At 42.7% G+C, this 15572-nt stretch overlaps 1 protein-coding gene across 8 annotated transcripts in view; it reads left to right on the top strand.

The window, feature by feature from the left end:
- Positions 1-15572, top strand: part of TJP2 (tight junction protein 2) — a 102890-nt gene that overhangs the window by 69639 nt on the left and 17679 nt on the right. For all 8 annotated transcript variants that reach the window (XM_081151908.1, XM_081151912.1, XM_081151909.1 and 5 more), the window contains 9 exons: positions 726-828; positions 2436-3057; positions 6729-6832; positions 7428-7581; positions 8782-8890; positions 8996-9129; positions 10753-10819; positions 11610-11760; positions 15328-15436. In XM_081151908.1, the coding sequence (XP_081008034.1) occupies positions 726-828; positions 2436-3057; positions 6729-6832; positions 7428-7581; positions 8782-8890; positions 8996-9129; positions 10753-10819; positions 11610-11760; positions 15328-15436 (1553 nt within the window). The remainder of the gene's footprint in view (positions 1-725; positions 829-2435; positions 3058-6728; positions 6833-7427; positions 7582-8781; positions 8891-8995; positions 9130-10752; positions 10820-11609; positions 11761-15327; positions 15437-15572) is intronic.

Here is a 15572-nt window from a genome sequence, read left to right as displayed (position 1 = left end):
GGGATGTGGAAATTGGGAAAATTCACGACATGAAAATGGAAGTTTTCCAGGTGCCACCCTTCTGGTCTGAAGAGAGAACGCCATTTGAAAAAATGCGTGTCTGAGTCCCTCAGCATCATTTCTCAGGGCAGAATCTAAAGTTAATCACTTGACTGCTGTGGCCAGACAGCTCCAAAGTTTAGGTTCTGTGGGCATTTCAGTCAAAAAGTTCGTAGTGTTTCAGAGAGCAAAGTAGACTTTATAAATGATTTCGGGGATGAGATAAAGTAAGAGTTAGGGTTCTGTGAACTCAGCATTTCTTTAAGAATCTGAGGCAAGCTTTTGCCTCCCTCCCGTCCAAAACACAAGTGGATATAAACCGTCTTTGAGGGGTGTTTGTAGACTTCCTGAAGCCCTCTGCACCTGGGGTATGGAGGCCTGATGCAGGATTTCATTTACCCCCAGACCTCGCCATTGTCAAGTGGCTCCTGGAGGGACCTCATGGTTTGGGTGTCCCGTCCCCCCCCCCACACAGCTGGTTTTCAGCAGACACAGTCAGAAGTGGGCTGAGTGGCTCCTGGGTTCCTTCCTCAGAAGAACTCAGACTGAGTTGACTGATTAAGCCTTGGGAGTCATCAGACACAGAGCCCTTTATAAGCATTTCACTTCAGTTTGCTGCCTGTTTGTTCTTAAGTCAGTGAATAGATGGGAGTTTTTCACATCCTGCTTTTATTTTTTGTTTGCAGAGAAAATGACAGGGTGGTCATGGTTAACGGCACCCCCATGGAGGGCGTACTCCATTCATTCGCAGTTCAGCAGCTGAGAAAAAGTGGGAAGATCGCTGCCATTGTAAGTTCTGGGTTTGCTTCAGCTCGCCTCTGTAGAATTTGTCTTTATGCCCAGAAGAAAATTACCACTTGCCTTTAAGCACTTGACAGAATGATGTAACCTCGGGGCCGCTACCTCTTGTATCCTCAGTTCTTTAAGAGGGTAATGTAATGGGTGATGTACAGATGTATGTAAATAATTCCTCTCTGCCTTTCTCGTCTTTCTCCTAACTTCGTACGACCAGTAATTCCTTTATCTGAGTGAGTTTGCCTTCAGAGCCAGGTTAGACAGTTACTCCCTATGAGAATTAACTAGATTGAGAACAGTAGCAGAAGAGTGTTAACTTAGAAAATAAATTTTAGCTCAAACCTCATTTGTAAAGGCCCCAGACAAGAACTGTTGTATCTTCATAAGCGAGTTCCTTTGGAGACAGTGGCCTTCTATAGCATTCATTCATTTGTTCTCTCACTCATTTAGCAAACACTGGTTGAGATTCAACTGTGAGCCAGATTCCACTTGGCCCTGGAGCAGGTCTGTGCTGCTAGGAGTGTTCACTCCAGCAGGGCCAGTGGACACACAGAGCGAGAATTTGGAGTATAGTGAGTTTAAGGGCAGTGCTAGGGGGATGCACTGGGTATGTGGTATTCCTTTTTTTTTTTTAACTTTATATTATGAAAATTTTCAAACAGAAAGAAAAGTTCAAAGATTAATGTAATAAACACATATATCTTCTACATGTTAACATCCTGCCATATTTACTTATTTTTTTATCCGTGTGTCTATAAACACATGCATATTCTTAGTGAACCATTTGAAGGGAAGTTGCAGACATTACAGTTCAGTTCTACTTCAGCATGTGTCTTCTAAATAAGGACATTACAAAACTATACTTTTTAAAAAATATATCTTTATTGATTTCAGAGAAAGGGAGAGAGAGATAGAAACATCAATGATGAGAGAGTCATTGATTGGCTGCCTCCTGCATGCACCCGACTGGGGATCGAGCCCACAACCCAGACATCTGCCCTGGCTGGGAATTGAACCATGATCTCCTGGATCCTAGGCCGATGCTCAACCACTGAGCCACATCTGGTCGGGCTACATAACTATACTATTATCCTATCTTAAGAAAATTAACAACTCTACCAATATCATCTAATATCCAGTCCATATCCTAAGATTTTTTTGATAGACTTTTTTTCTTCCCCATGGGATCCAATCCAAGTTCACTCACTGCACCTGGCCCTTATCTTTTATGTCCTTTGAAATCTAGGAGCGTTCCCCGGCCCCCTTTAATGACATTGCCTTTGGAAGAATCTAGGCAGTGGTATATAGACTGCCTCACTTTCTGCATTTTCATTTTTATAACTTAGTGATTTAAGGTCTCTTGGTACTTTGCACACTCTGAGTAGAAGCAGATTTTGGGGGGGCGCTGTGTTGAGAGCTTTACACTCATTGTCTGACTTTATTCTCAACCCTAGGAGGTCTTTATTACCCCTGTCCTCCAAGTGAGGAAACTGAGGCTTAGGGACGCAGCCTTACTGGAAGGAGAACCGGAGCTTTTAACCCCTGCGTTCTCCTCGGTTGCTTGTGACTGCCCTGCCTTCCCACTGTGTTTTGGTTGACAGGTGGTCAAGAGGCCCCGGAAGGTGCAGCTGGCCCCGCTGCAGGGCGGCCTGCCACTCGGTGAGGAAGACAGGGCCTTCGAGGCCATGGACGAGTTTGACCGCAGGAGCGCCCGCAGCGGGTACAGCGATCGGTACAGCGAGAGGGGCCGGCTGCGCAGCTGGGAGGACAGCCTGGAGAGGGTGCGGTCCCACGACCGGCCCCGCAGCGGGGAGCGGGACCGGAGCCGCGGCCGGAGCCTGGAGCGGGGCCTGGACCACAGCGACTACGGCCGAGCCCGAGGCCGGAGCCTGGAGCGGGGCCTGGACCGTGATGACTACGACGGAGCCCGAGACCGGAGCCGCGGCCGGAGCCTGGAGCGGGGCCTGGACCATGACTATGGGCGAGGCCGGGATAGCAGCCGTGGCAGGGGCATCGATCAGGCCTACGACCCGACCTACAGCCCGGAGGTGGAGCCCAGGCGCAGGCTGCAGGCGGACCCCCGGTACGAGATGTCCCGGAGCTGCGAGCACCTCCGCCTGCGCAGTCCCAGCCTGGAGCCGAGGGGGCGGCCGGGCCATGGAGGCCCGCAGGAAACGGACAGGCCCATCGGGGTCCTCCTGACGAAAAGCAAAGCAAGTGAAGGTAGTAATGCTTGAAGAAGGGGAGCACTAGTGTAACGACAGCTCGCTCTTACATGGCACTCGCTGTGTGCCGAGCACTGACCCAGATGCTTTGCACCGATGAGCTCATTTCACCCTCAGCACAACCTCGTGTAGGAGTGAGCGTATCTTTCATTTTATAGACAAGGAAACTGAGGCACAGAAAAGCTCATTGACTTGCACGTTGAGCTTGCACAGGCTGCAGAAATTTGGCTTTGAACGATTAGGCTGGTGGTTCTCAAAGCAGCATAAGTATCACCTGGACGCTTGTTAGAAATGCAGCTCCTCAGGCCCCTGCCCAGCAGCCCCACTGACTCAGAAATACTGAGATGGGAGCCTGGAATCTGTGTGGTTAACAAGCCCTCTTGGTGAGCCTGGTGAAGCTTAAATTGATGAAACCACAATAGAGGACAGTGCTCTAGCATTTTGATTGCATTTTTGCTCTGTGCCAGGACCTATGCTGTGTCGTAGATAGGAGAACTCATTCCTGTTTTACAGGTGGGGATAACAAAGTTCAGAGATGTTTTTGGTGTGCCTTAGGTAGCACAGGGACTTGGGCCTTGAGGAGTAGAAAAATACCAGGTGGCTAGGAAGTCAAGTTATGGCCAGGTGGCCAGAAGGAAGGCCACGTACATAAGCCAAATGCAAGAATGTTACCACCCCTCTGTTCCCTGCTCAAAATAAATAAATAAATGCAGAATTTTATCTTCTGCTTGCTTTCCTACCCTGACATGGAAAGTTGCAGAAGCCCACCTTTGTTAAAAAAACCATCTTTCTGTGCAAGTCCGCCTTGTTCCCAGCTTAAAAAAGCAGCAAAGCAGAGCCAGCCCCTCGGCCAGTTCAGAGGACCTTGATTTCCTCTCTACTGTCTCCCTGGTGCTCGAGCATAAGCTTAATAAAATCTTCCTGGAAATTTCTCTGGGGTTTCCTCTTGAATTCTATCTTGGGGAGCCCAAGAACCCCAATGCTGGTAACATGCCCATGCATGAGGCAGGCTCTGGCCCAAGCTGCCCATCTGTGTTGCATTCCTGGAGCACTTTCACAGACTTAATCACATCCAGAATTCACTAAAACCCCGTGTGGCAGCTAGAGAAGCTACTAGCACCTACAGTTTAGGTGAGGATTCTGAAACTCAGGGGAAGCGACTTGCCCACATCTTGAATGAACAGGGCTATAGGGCCCAATGTGAGGTATTCCTTGCATTGATTCTTGGATTCTGACTTTTTAAATTCCTTATGACAAATCCTTTCTCTCCTTTTGTTCTCTAATTGTTCTCCTTCCAAGGGGGAAAAAAGATGAAGAGCACCCAAGTGTGCAAAGTGAAAAACTTACTGCTTTCTAGGTTGGGAATTTGCATTTTTAATAGCCTATCTCTGAGGAATATGCATCTTAGGAGGTTTAAGGATTCTATAGACTCTTTCTGTTTATAATGACATCAACCCACAAGAATTGCAAAACCTTTCTACTCCTGGATTGAAAGGTGGACTGAGGTTTTGAGAAAGATGACTTGGCATGAGACTTCCTTCAGAGAGGTCCAGTGCACATTCTATAGGACTTGCACACAAGGTTCTTGAGTTACCTAAGGCAGTGAGTGCTTTTCAATCTTTTTCTCCTGTAATTTTTTCCCCCTCTTCCCTTCTTTCCCTTCTTCCTCCCTCTCTTTCCCCTCCTCCTGCCATAGAAACAACCCCATTTTGCAAACAATCACAGATGGATGTACATATAAAAACTTGAACAAAATTTTCATGAGATAGTACTTTATGTGATACATTCCGAGAGGTTCCATTACATTTAATTTTAAATGCCAGTTGCAACTCACTGAATTGATTCGAAGACTCACTAATGTTGTGACCCACAATTGAAATAGACATTGTTTGCCCTAAGAGACTGCGCAAGTCATGCCTGGTCTTAGTGATACTATACAGGACAAAAGGGGGTTATCACCCTTTACAGATACGGCATTTTACTCCTCCTAGGCCCTTTTGTTCCTCAAACTTAGAATTCATTTAAAAATAAAAAGTTCCACTTTTTAAGAGACTTTTTTTTTTTTGGCCACTTTTGCTCAGGTTACACAGTAACTTAGCTGTCACTGGCTAGAGTTGCATAAGAATTAATCCTTACAGAAATATGGCAGTAGGCAGGATCTACATTTGATTAAGAAATATGTGATCCATTCCTATGGCCAGCTGCTGCATTTCATGGGCACCAAATAGCCTCCTGGTAAATGTCTTAGAAGCTGGTCAGTTGATTTTTTTTTTCATTTAAGAGATGTCCACACGTACACCAATAATTCTATCTGCAACCTTAAGAGTGCAGTTTGTAAGAGGCTAATGGAATTGATATATAAGAAAGAAGTCACCACTCAGGCTTGTCTCAGCCCCCTGTCCTGAACAGTAGAGAATTGTCATCCATGAAAGAAGGTCCTGTCTTACCCTATTCTTTCTGGAGTGTCAGCTTCCTAAGGGGGTCGGGGTGAACCTCTTTATGGTAAGATTTGATGGTAACTTACTATAAGCCATTTAAAACTTAGCTCTAAACCTACTTCATAACTTTCCCCAACTGTAGAAAGTTACTCTGTAATGATAAGATTTTGAATCCAGAACAGTAATAATAAAACTTGAATGTGTCTCTTTTAAAACCTTTTGGCTTCCTAAAATAACCAAAATTTGTTCTTAAAAATATGTTTTTACAAGTTTAATAAGTAGAATCAGAATAGTCTGAATAGTATTTAAAATATTTTAAAATATACATATTTAGTGCAGTGTTTTTTCTTTTGAGAACAATTCAGAGTCCATAAAACCTCAGAGCTGTGATGGTTTTAGTAAATACGTTCTTGCTTTGCCTGGCTTATTTGCCCCTTTTCTTCACACACTGAAATATTTTCAGTGCCAAACCCCACACAATCTAAGTGGTTACAGATGAAGGCTATGCAGTTTGCAGTGCCTTCCTATAAAGCAACTGCATTGTCAGCAGAATATGCCTACTGAGATGTACTGAATTGTTTTCTTTCTCCCCAACATTTTATTTTGAAAATGTTAATTTTATAGCAAATACTCATATATAGCCTGCAACTAGTTTTACCAGTTAACATTTTGCCACATTTGTTTTCTTTGTCCTTCCTTTCTTTCCCTTTCTCCTGCCCCTTCCCCTCTCCTTCCTCCCTCCCACCCCCAATCCCGTCTCTCTAGTGTTCTGGAACCACCTGAAAGGAAGATGCAGGCACGTGACCCTTTACCCTTAAATATTTCAGCAGGTATCCCCCAGGGATAAGAACATTCTCCTACATAACCATAATGCCTTTATCACATTAACATTAATATCCCTTTTAAAATATTATAGTACAGTTCATTTTGAAGTTGCTCCAAAATAATGCGCCTGACCCCCCCCCCCCCCCAAGTCTTCCCCACGTGGGATCAAGGATCTAGTGAAGGTTCATGCATTGCATTTGGTTTTTATGTCTCTTAATCTGGAGTAGTTTCTTTTTCTCTTTTGTATGACATTGACTTTTTGGATGACTCCATGCCAGTTGTCTTATAAAATGTCCCTTGTGCAAAATTTACTTTTCATTAATATTTTTAAATAGTCCTAAAAACCAAACTAAGTTTTTGGAATAAGTTGATGAAATATGTGTATGTTTATATTTCTATCTTCTAGAGTATGGTCTCCGGCTGGGGAGTCAGATCTTCATAAAGGAAATGACCAGTTCGGGTCTGGCAACTAAAGATGGCAACCTGCATGAAGGGGACATAATTCTCAAGGTGAGCGGACAGGGGTAGAGAACAGTCAGATGCATTTCCACATTCAAGTGCAAGCACAGGGAAACCTTGTTGCAATGGGCGTCAGTAGTAAGACAAAGGCTGGGAAGAGCACCAGAGCCAGATAACTTTTATCAGAGAAACCAGACTTGGAGATCTGTAATAGTTTAATGTCAGTTTTTAAAAATATATCAATGAGTACTTTTTTCTTCCCTGTTTGCTTAAAGTTTAAGCTCCTATTCCCTAAACTAAGGAAAGATGAGAGGGAGAGTTGGTGGTATATGAATGCTGAATATTTAATAGTTTTTGTAAACCTCTCTGGTCAGGAGACACCTTCCAGTAGTAAACCAAACCATCGTCTTGAGCTTGGAAGTTAAATAAATTAGCAGAGTAACTTAAGTACACTACAGCTCTCCCACACCTGTATTTGGGATCCAGGCACGCGAGGTTATAATTAATTTAAAGGATAATTCATTTTTATTCAGTCACCCTAAAGCCCCTGTCTGTTTGAATAGATGAGCAAAGTCTTTACATTTTTAGTAGGAGAAAATCTGAATAGTTGTATTGCATATGCCACTACTGTTCTTTATAAACACAGATCAATGGGACGGTGACTGAGAACATGTCTTTAACGGATGCTCGAAAACTGATAGAGAAGTCAAGAGGAAAACTTCAGCTGGTGGTGATGAGAGACAGCAAGCAGACGCTCATCAACATCCCCTCGTTAAATGACAGCGACTCAGAAATAGAAGGTAAAGAAAGGAAGCTGTGAACTTGGCTGGGAGCAAGGAAGGCCATTGCTGCAGCATTCTCACCTCTAGTTAGCGGAGCCACCCTGCCAATGAAAGCCTCTCCTTGAAACTTGAATTCCAAAAGAGTAGTTTTTGGTTGTTATTTTCTTATGAAAGTGTCTGTTGTAATTAGGTTTCCAGTGTGAAATTCTGATGCCCTTGTGAACTCCCAGTGGATGCTGAATAGGCCACTGAGAACAAAACTTGTTAGTAAAAAAATGTATGTATGAGCAGTTGGAAGAACTAATAACTACATACATTTGTAAATTGCTCATCCTTGCACTTCCTCATGTTTTTGTGTGTGTGTTTTTTAAGTGGCTATTAATATTTATAACAAAGACAATGTGGAGGGATAGTATAAACCAGTAGACACTACAATAAAGAATCAGAATAGCTAATGTGTAATCATTGGTTAGCAATCCATGTCACCTCTTTTCTTTTAGGATACTATATTCAGTTCTCAAAATATGAATTATACACAGGATAACATCTTAACCATATACAAATTACCACTAAAAACAAGTAATCATATTTCCTAGTTAACCATCTAATATTGCCTTTGTGTAGCAAAGTTTAGAAAAAATATTAAGTTCTTAAAATTTAAAACAGATGTTGATTTTGAAAAGAATTGCTCTGTAGAACTTAGTTTAATTTCCATTATATCCAAAGTCTACGCAGTTGTTACTGCTATGAGTGCCATGCAGAGAGATCATCCCAGCACGCTAGGAGCTTATAGTGTATTGCCTTGCTATTCACAGTGTGGTCCTCACCCCATCGGCAACTTGGCAAAATTGCAGTGTCTCAGGCCCCACCCCAGAGCAACTGCATTCTAACAAGGGCCCAGGTGATTCGTGTGTGCATTAATGTTTGAGAAGCATATATATGATCCAGTAATTGAATTTTGAGTCTTCGGTAGCAGCTTTGATAGAAGGTGTAATGAAAGAGGAACCTAAAATTCTGTATTTGGCTTTCTCTTTATTAATTAATGCCTTTCCTTTCTAACTATCAGATTTTTTTTTCAGTTCGGGAAGACTATTAGGCTAGTAGCACATTTACTGCCTGCCTCTCTTCCGTTCCCATATCTCCTAACCAGAGAACAGGATAATTTCTGGTACAGGTCTTAAATATTTCATTGAAGTCTTTTCTTATTTTTGAAACCAGATGTCTCGGAAATAGAGTCAAACCGATCGTTTTCCCCAGAGGAGAGACGGCAGCAATATTCCGACTATGATTATCATTCCTCAAATGAAAAGCTGAAGGAAAAGCCGAGGTAAGGTGACATGTCTTTTCCCTTGCACACATCACTGTGAGTGTGCACACATGTGTATTTGTGATTCTGCCACAGTATGGAATATTTACATGACATGTGCTTAAGTTCAAGGGAGGACATCCAGAGCAGATGGTCCAAGATGGGCTCCACACCCACTCCTTTTAAGTGTGCAGGGGATCTTGCAACTGCGGCTGCCACAGAGACCAGTAAGGAACCCAGACAGCAAGAGGAAGCCCCAGGTGAGGCTCATTTTAAACAGTCACTTTCAGAAGTTTCTGCTTGGTAAATCCAGAGGATGGCTGGAAGGAGAGAGAAATTAATTTAAAAAATCATTCTCAAGTATGAAAGGCAATCCTGTCTCTCTTTTAATGTTGGGAAAAAAGAAAAGTAAAGAATAACAGCCTTTTTTCTATGCCAAGAGATTGGCCATATTTTATTATGTTTGGTTAGTGATGGTCCTTTTGTCCCCTGTTTCTGATCCCAACCTGAACTGTTTCTGTACATAATACTTCTGACACCAAATGTGTGGGTAGTTTCCTCCCCACAACTACCAATTCTCGAATTCTCTAGACACCCACCGGGTTGTCTTACAGTGCAGTTCAGTTCTGACCCTCACTACCTGGAGTTAGTGCAGACCCCAGAAGTTAAGGGCTCTGCCCCACAAGATGCCCCCCACTTAAGATGCCAGTCTCAAGTCCCAGATTATCACCTTTACTTCTGACCAACCAGTTCTAAACTGGGAGTTCCCGTGACCCTCTTCTCAGGTTTGATAATTTGCTGGAATGGTTCTCAGAACTCAGAAAAGCATTTCATTTGCTAATACTGGTTTATTATAAAGGATACAACTCAGGAACAGCCAAATGGAAGAGATGCATAGGGAAAGGTGTGGGGGAAGGAGCGCAGAGCTTCCATGCCTTCTCAAGGGGTGTCACTCTCCTAAGGCTTCCCTGTGTTCACCAACCCTGAAGCCATCTGAACCCCAAAGCTTTATGGAGGCTTTGTCATGTGCATGATCAGTTGTTAGCTCAGTCCCCAGCTCCTCACCCCTCCCTGGATGATGAAGTTCCAAGCTTCTAATCATGGTTTGCTAATTCCAGTGACCAGCCCCATCCTGAGGCTACCCAGGAACCCACCAGGCATGTCTTTAAAAAGCATAAAGACATTCTGATTCAAGGATTTGAAATCCTAATATTCCAGGCAGAGACTTCGTTTTACAGAATATGAAACAATGTTTCTTCCACTCTTAACTGCTCATTGATAGAAGCCACTACTAACAGGAGCCATGTCTTTAGAAAAAAGGACTGTCCTATCACCCGCGAAATTCCAAGGGATATAGGAGCTCTGTGCCAGGAACCGGGGCCAAAGACCAAATATTAGAACAAAGGATGCTCCTGGCACCCCTACCACCCTGGAAATTGTGGGGATTTCAGGAAGTTTGTGTCAGGAACTGGGGGGCAGAGACCAAATATATATTTCTATTAGTCACATTTTGTCATATTTGATTAGTTTGAGGTCCTTTTATATCCTATCTCTGATCTCAAGCCCATCCTCTAACCCTGCCTCTGCGATAATTATTATCATGACTTTACATGCATAAATATTTATCCTTGGAAAAACAGCATTATTGTGAGGTGGGGTTTTTTTAGTTTAAAAAAAATAGTGCCTTCTGGTACATGTGATTATGCATCTTGCATTCTAGAGGTTCATTTCTCCCTTATTTTGAGAAACCTTTGGCACAATGTTGTATATGGAGCATAAGGTACAGACTTGAAATTTTGGTGAGTTTTGTGATCTGTATATTTTGAGACAGACATACTCCTTTTAGTCCAAGTCAATAATGATGGGTGCTTTTTAATCTGCAGCTCCTCCTCCAAAAGCAGTACCAAGGACTTTCCTCCGTCCCAGTCCTGAAGATGAAGCAATATATGGGTATTTATTTCGGTGTCTTTTTTCACAAAGCTCTGTCTCCTTAACCAAAACCCAGAAGAATGGTGCTTTTTAACCACAGATGGTGATTTTGCATATAATCAGCCACCTTTAACCTACCCTTGTTGCTAGTGTTTACGAGAAAGAGCAATCATTTGTAGGAGATTAAAATGTGGAAGTGGGTAAAGTTTGTGATGTTAACTCTGTTTACTTCGTCACTTATCTGGCTGCTTCTCCAGAATGTGATGCTGAATATTTGAGTTTGGCACGTCAGTAACAACAGACAGGTGAAGAACAGCTTAACTGTGGTGCCTCCGTTGGGGCTGCAATGACGTGATGATCCCAGGGTGTGGAGGGGAGGGATGTGACACCAGGCTCTGCATTTGATAACGAGAACCCCTGGTTCAGTGTTCAAGGGCAGCAGCTCCTGGGTTAGGATGTGGCTTTCTGGAATGCAGGCTGTGTGTCCATTTGACAAGAGTCCTGGGTGGCGGCTTTCCTTTGGAAGAATCATTCAAGTGGCCAAGTGGCCATGATTTTAACCCCTATCTTGCCGTTTTTTTGCTTTCTAATGTTGAGTTGAGTGACCATCCTATACTTCTACTTCACTGGTAAAGTAGGCCTGTTATACTCATCTTACAAGATGAAATTATACATTATGTGAGGAAAATGAGGCTTAAACTATAAATCACTCTATAGATAGAAGAAATTAAATCTCTCATCTGCTAATGTTGGTCCCTGTTTACAAAAATAATCTTCCATTTTTTTCTTCCTGGAACTGAAACGCTTGCAGCCCCAATACCAAAATGGTGAAGTTCAGGAAGGGAGATAGCGTGGGCCTGCGGTTGGCTGGTGGCAACGACGTCGGGATATTTGTGGCCGGCATTCAAGAGGGGACCTCGGCAGAGCAAGAAGGCCTTCTAGAAGGGGACCAGATTCTGAAGGTAAGAAAAGCCCAGTCCTGTTTCTAGAAGTTACTGGGAAAGGGGGGGTCCTGGGGGTCTTCCATAAGGAAGGGGGAGTGGTCCAGCTTGTGCAAATAGATCAGCTGCGGGTTGTTGATGCTCAGGATCAAGGTCTCAGTGTCCCTGGAATGGGTCCTGTCTTCTCAGTCCTGGAACCTAAAATTCACTTCTGGGTGGGAATTTATAATGTTCAAGACCCTTGCAAAGATTTGTATTAGCTTGATTAACAAAAAATTCAAAACTGTAAGTCCTAGGAAGAAGATCTTTCAAAAGATCTTGCTAACATTTGGTTTTTCATCTATTCCCCTTCTGGTTGTCACTCTCAAGGCAGTGTGCTGTAGTTGAACAGAGGTGGGTGCTGCTATCAGATTGTCTGATTTGAATCGCAGCCCAGCCTCTCATTAGTTCTGTGACCCTGGCTCAACCTCTGAGACTCAAGTTTCTGTATCTGTTCAGTGGGGATAAGAGGACCTGCCTTGCAGGGACCCTGGGAAGATGAGAGTAGATAACACAGGCACGTAGCAGAGTTCCTGCCACAGAGGATGAAGGTCAAAATTGTCTCTTCTCTTACCCTTTGGAAAATAATAAGTCGATGCCACTGAATATGTTATTTATATCTAAAGTTGTCCAGGAGGGGGATTTCTTGGTTAATCAAATATAAAGTTACTATACATGTGTTTGTATAATCTATTGGTTTTAAAAATGATAGCCAACTCAGCTTTGACGTTTTTTGCAATAGGTGTAATGTATTTCCCAATGACTTCAGAATAAACTTCAGGAATGTTAAGGACCTCTTGACTATACAAATACAGAATGCTGGAGACCTGGCTTCACTGGAATTTCTACTTCTGTAAACTTGCATTTCTTATATAGGAGCTACTAGGGGTTTGATAAGAGTATCTAGGCTCAGAGGAGAGGGGAATAAAAGCAGGATTCCTGAGGAAGCAGGCAGCAGAGCACAAACTGGGCGGCCCTCTTTCTTCTTGGCTCTTGGCCCCGTTGCAGTAGCTCAGATTTCATTTCTGGAGCACATGAAGGGCAAACCTTGATCATGAGCCTGGCTGAAGCTTTCCAGTGATATTCTAGACCCTCTTTGGCTCCGGTTAGGATCCTAGAAGACTAAGTGTACCTGAGTGAACCTTGTGGTGCCACACGATCCTAGGAAACATCACTTACCAAGTGCTACTGATAAGAATCCCATCCAGTGCCAGCTCATACCAATTTACTCTTGGGCTGATGCCAAAGAAGAGAAAGTGTGTTCCTAACTAGTGTTGGAGCCATAGGAAGCCAGGTAGGAATTTGGAAGCTTTTGCTCATGACGGATCAAGGATAAAATATTTTTGTACTAGGGAGTGGGGGGAGGGGGCGTTTTCTGAATTCCCATGAAATAAAATAGGGAATTCACAGAGGGACTTGACAAGTTGACCTCTCTGTAAGTTGATAAAGATGGGGAGAGTCACTTCCATGGGTAAAAGCCATGGTATGTATGCAGTGTTTATACTTAAGAAAGTGTCTTGTTTCCTGTTTTCACTTGTGGAAAAGGAAGAACTTGTGGGAACTGGCTTCTTCATTTCTGATTGTGAATAAATTTTCTGTTGACTACAAAAGGAGTCCTCAGTCCTGTCAAGGGGTGAGAAAGATTGAGCTCGCCTGCCTGAGCAGCCCCACCGCTGCTCAGTCACACACTGTAGCTGATACAGGATCCTCTGCAGGCTCACAACAGGCTCGGGAGACTCTGCAGCCTACTAACTAGATAATAAAAGAGGGTATTTATTGGAGAGGACTGTGCAACCTAACCTTCAAAGTATCAGCGTGCTGTCCTGTTTTTGTTTGTTCGTTTTTTAACTTTAATTTGTTTCAGAACTCCTTTTCATGGCCACATTGAATCTGTGTGGTGAGCTATGTATATATACCAATCACTTTTTTGTATCACAGGTTTTAAGTGCAGCTCTTCCTTTTGTCAGGGTGACAGTCTGACATGTGGAATGAAAACACGAGTGGGCTGTGCTGTGGCCAAGGCTGTGCCTTGTAAATAACAGAAACACATGCTTTTGTGCATGGCCTATCTCTCTGCTTATTATTTGTTTGGTTTGGTAGTCATTTCTCTTTCAGAAACATTTAAGAGTATGGAAAAGAGAAAAAAACTCCTAAGTTTGCTTATTAACCCCATGGATTTTAAAAGTAGCTACCTTTTGTGCTTAAATTTTGACTATTAAAAGTTTTTCGCTTGATGGAAGGTCAGTCTCACATGGCCATAGAGATGGATAGAGGGACCTTTAAGGTTTTTCCCCAGCCCCATGGCCCTGTCTTATTTAAATAAACATATATAAGCATATACACGCATATAAAAACATACGTTTGGCCGTATATAGGCACACATTTGTAGATCTACAAATGGCATAAGAAACGATCATGTACTAAAGTGCGATAACCCCTAATTGGGGGATGGAGCGATGGGAATGACAGTTATCTTAAGTGCTAAATGTTGTTTCAAAGGAAAAGTTAATGTGATTGCTTTAGCAAATCACTTTATTTTAAAAACACCAAGTAAGTTTTAGTCTAGTGCCTATTTTCACTGAATTGTAAATTCAAACATTAATTAATAAACTATTTTTAGTAATAAAGCACTATTTAATTAAAGGATTTTACAGTCCTCAATGATTGAAGAAAATATTTTATAGGAATTCGTATCTTTTTACTTCTGTAATACATTATTAAATATTAGGGACTTTAAAATAATTTTTGCATTTTACTTATTTATAATTTTCTCTCTTAAAATGGTTTGAAGGGTACAAAACAAAGATGTCAAAATGTCTTCCCCCCACACACACACATTTCAGTTTTACTTGCTTTCTGACTTCCAAAAGCTATTTACAGTTTCCCCTCCTGAATCAATGGGGAATAAATGTTGTCGTCTCCTTACCAAAAATAAGTGTGTTTCAGAAGCTTAAGTATATAAGCCTGTATATTAGGCTCTTGGCCTGCCATATAAGGCCAGTGCTTTTCAACTTCTTAAACTCACATTAAACACTTTTATGTAATAGAAGGTATAGGAGAAAAGTAGAATTGATCAGAACCTTTGTTTTTAGGCTTTTATTTGAACTAACTTAAAAATAGTGTTAATGTCTTCAGCTGGGCCAGGATGCTTGTTTGCCACAGACCCCACCACTCTCTATTGGATTATAGTTACCTGTTTCATGATTGTACATTACCTCCTTGGCCTCCTCAATGGGAGACTCAAAGAAGACCAACCACAACCACAAAAAGTTCTAATCTGATCTAGTGACAGGTTTTTGATGGAATGCATATTCCTAAGGGGTGGTTGGTGGTGTGGGGAGGCAGGAAGGTGTGGTGATGCCCACACAGTCCTGGCCAATAGCTGGATGCTGGGAGGGCTTGAGCAGGGAACTAAGGACTTCTTTACATCTTAGTTTTGCTCTGGGCAGGCCCTGATGAAAAGGCCTAGATGAAAAGCTCGGGTGGCACCTTTTTATAAACAATGTCTTGTTTTTTGTTTTTGTCTTTCCTGTTTGTCCTTCCTATCAGGTGAACACACAGGATTTCAGAGGGCTGGTTCGGGAAGATGCTGTTCTCTACCTGTTAGAAATCCCCAAAGGCGAAATGGTGACCATTTTAGCTCAGAGCCGAGCTGATGGTGAGCAACTTTGTTCATTAGTTTAATGGTGGGATGAGGATGAGAGAGGTGTCTTGGGACCAGAATAGGTAAATTTGAGTATTAAAAAATTGAATAGGGTGGAAGGGGTCAAAGGGGGACAAAAAGGGGACATCTT

This window comes from Miniopterus schreibersii (genome assembly GCF_964146895.1).
Source record: "Miniopterus schreibersii genome assembly, chromosome: 11".
Taxonomy (NCBI): domain Eukaryota; kingdom Metazoa; phylum Chordata; class Mammalia; order Chiroptera; family Miniopteridae; genus Miniopterus; species Miniopterus schreibersii.
This window is presented reverse-complemented; position numbering and strand designations above follow the sequence as displayed.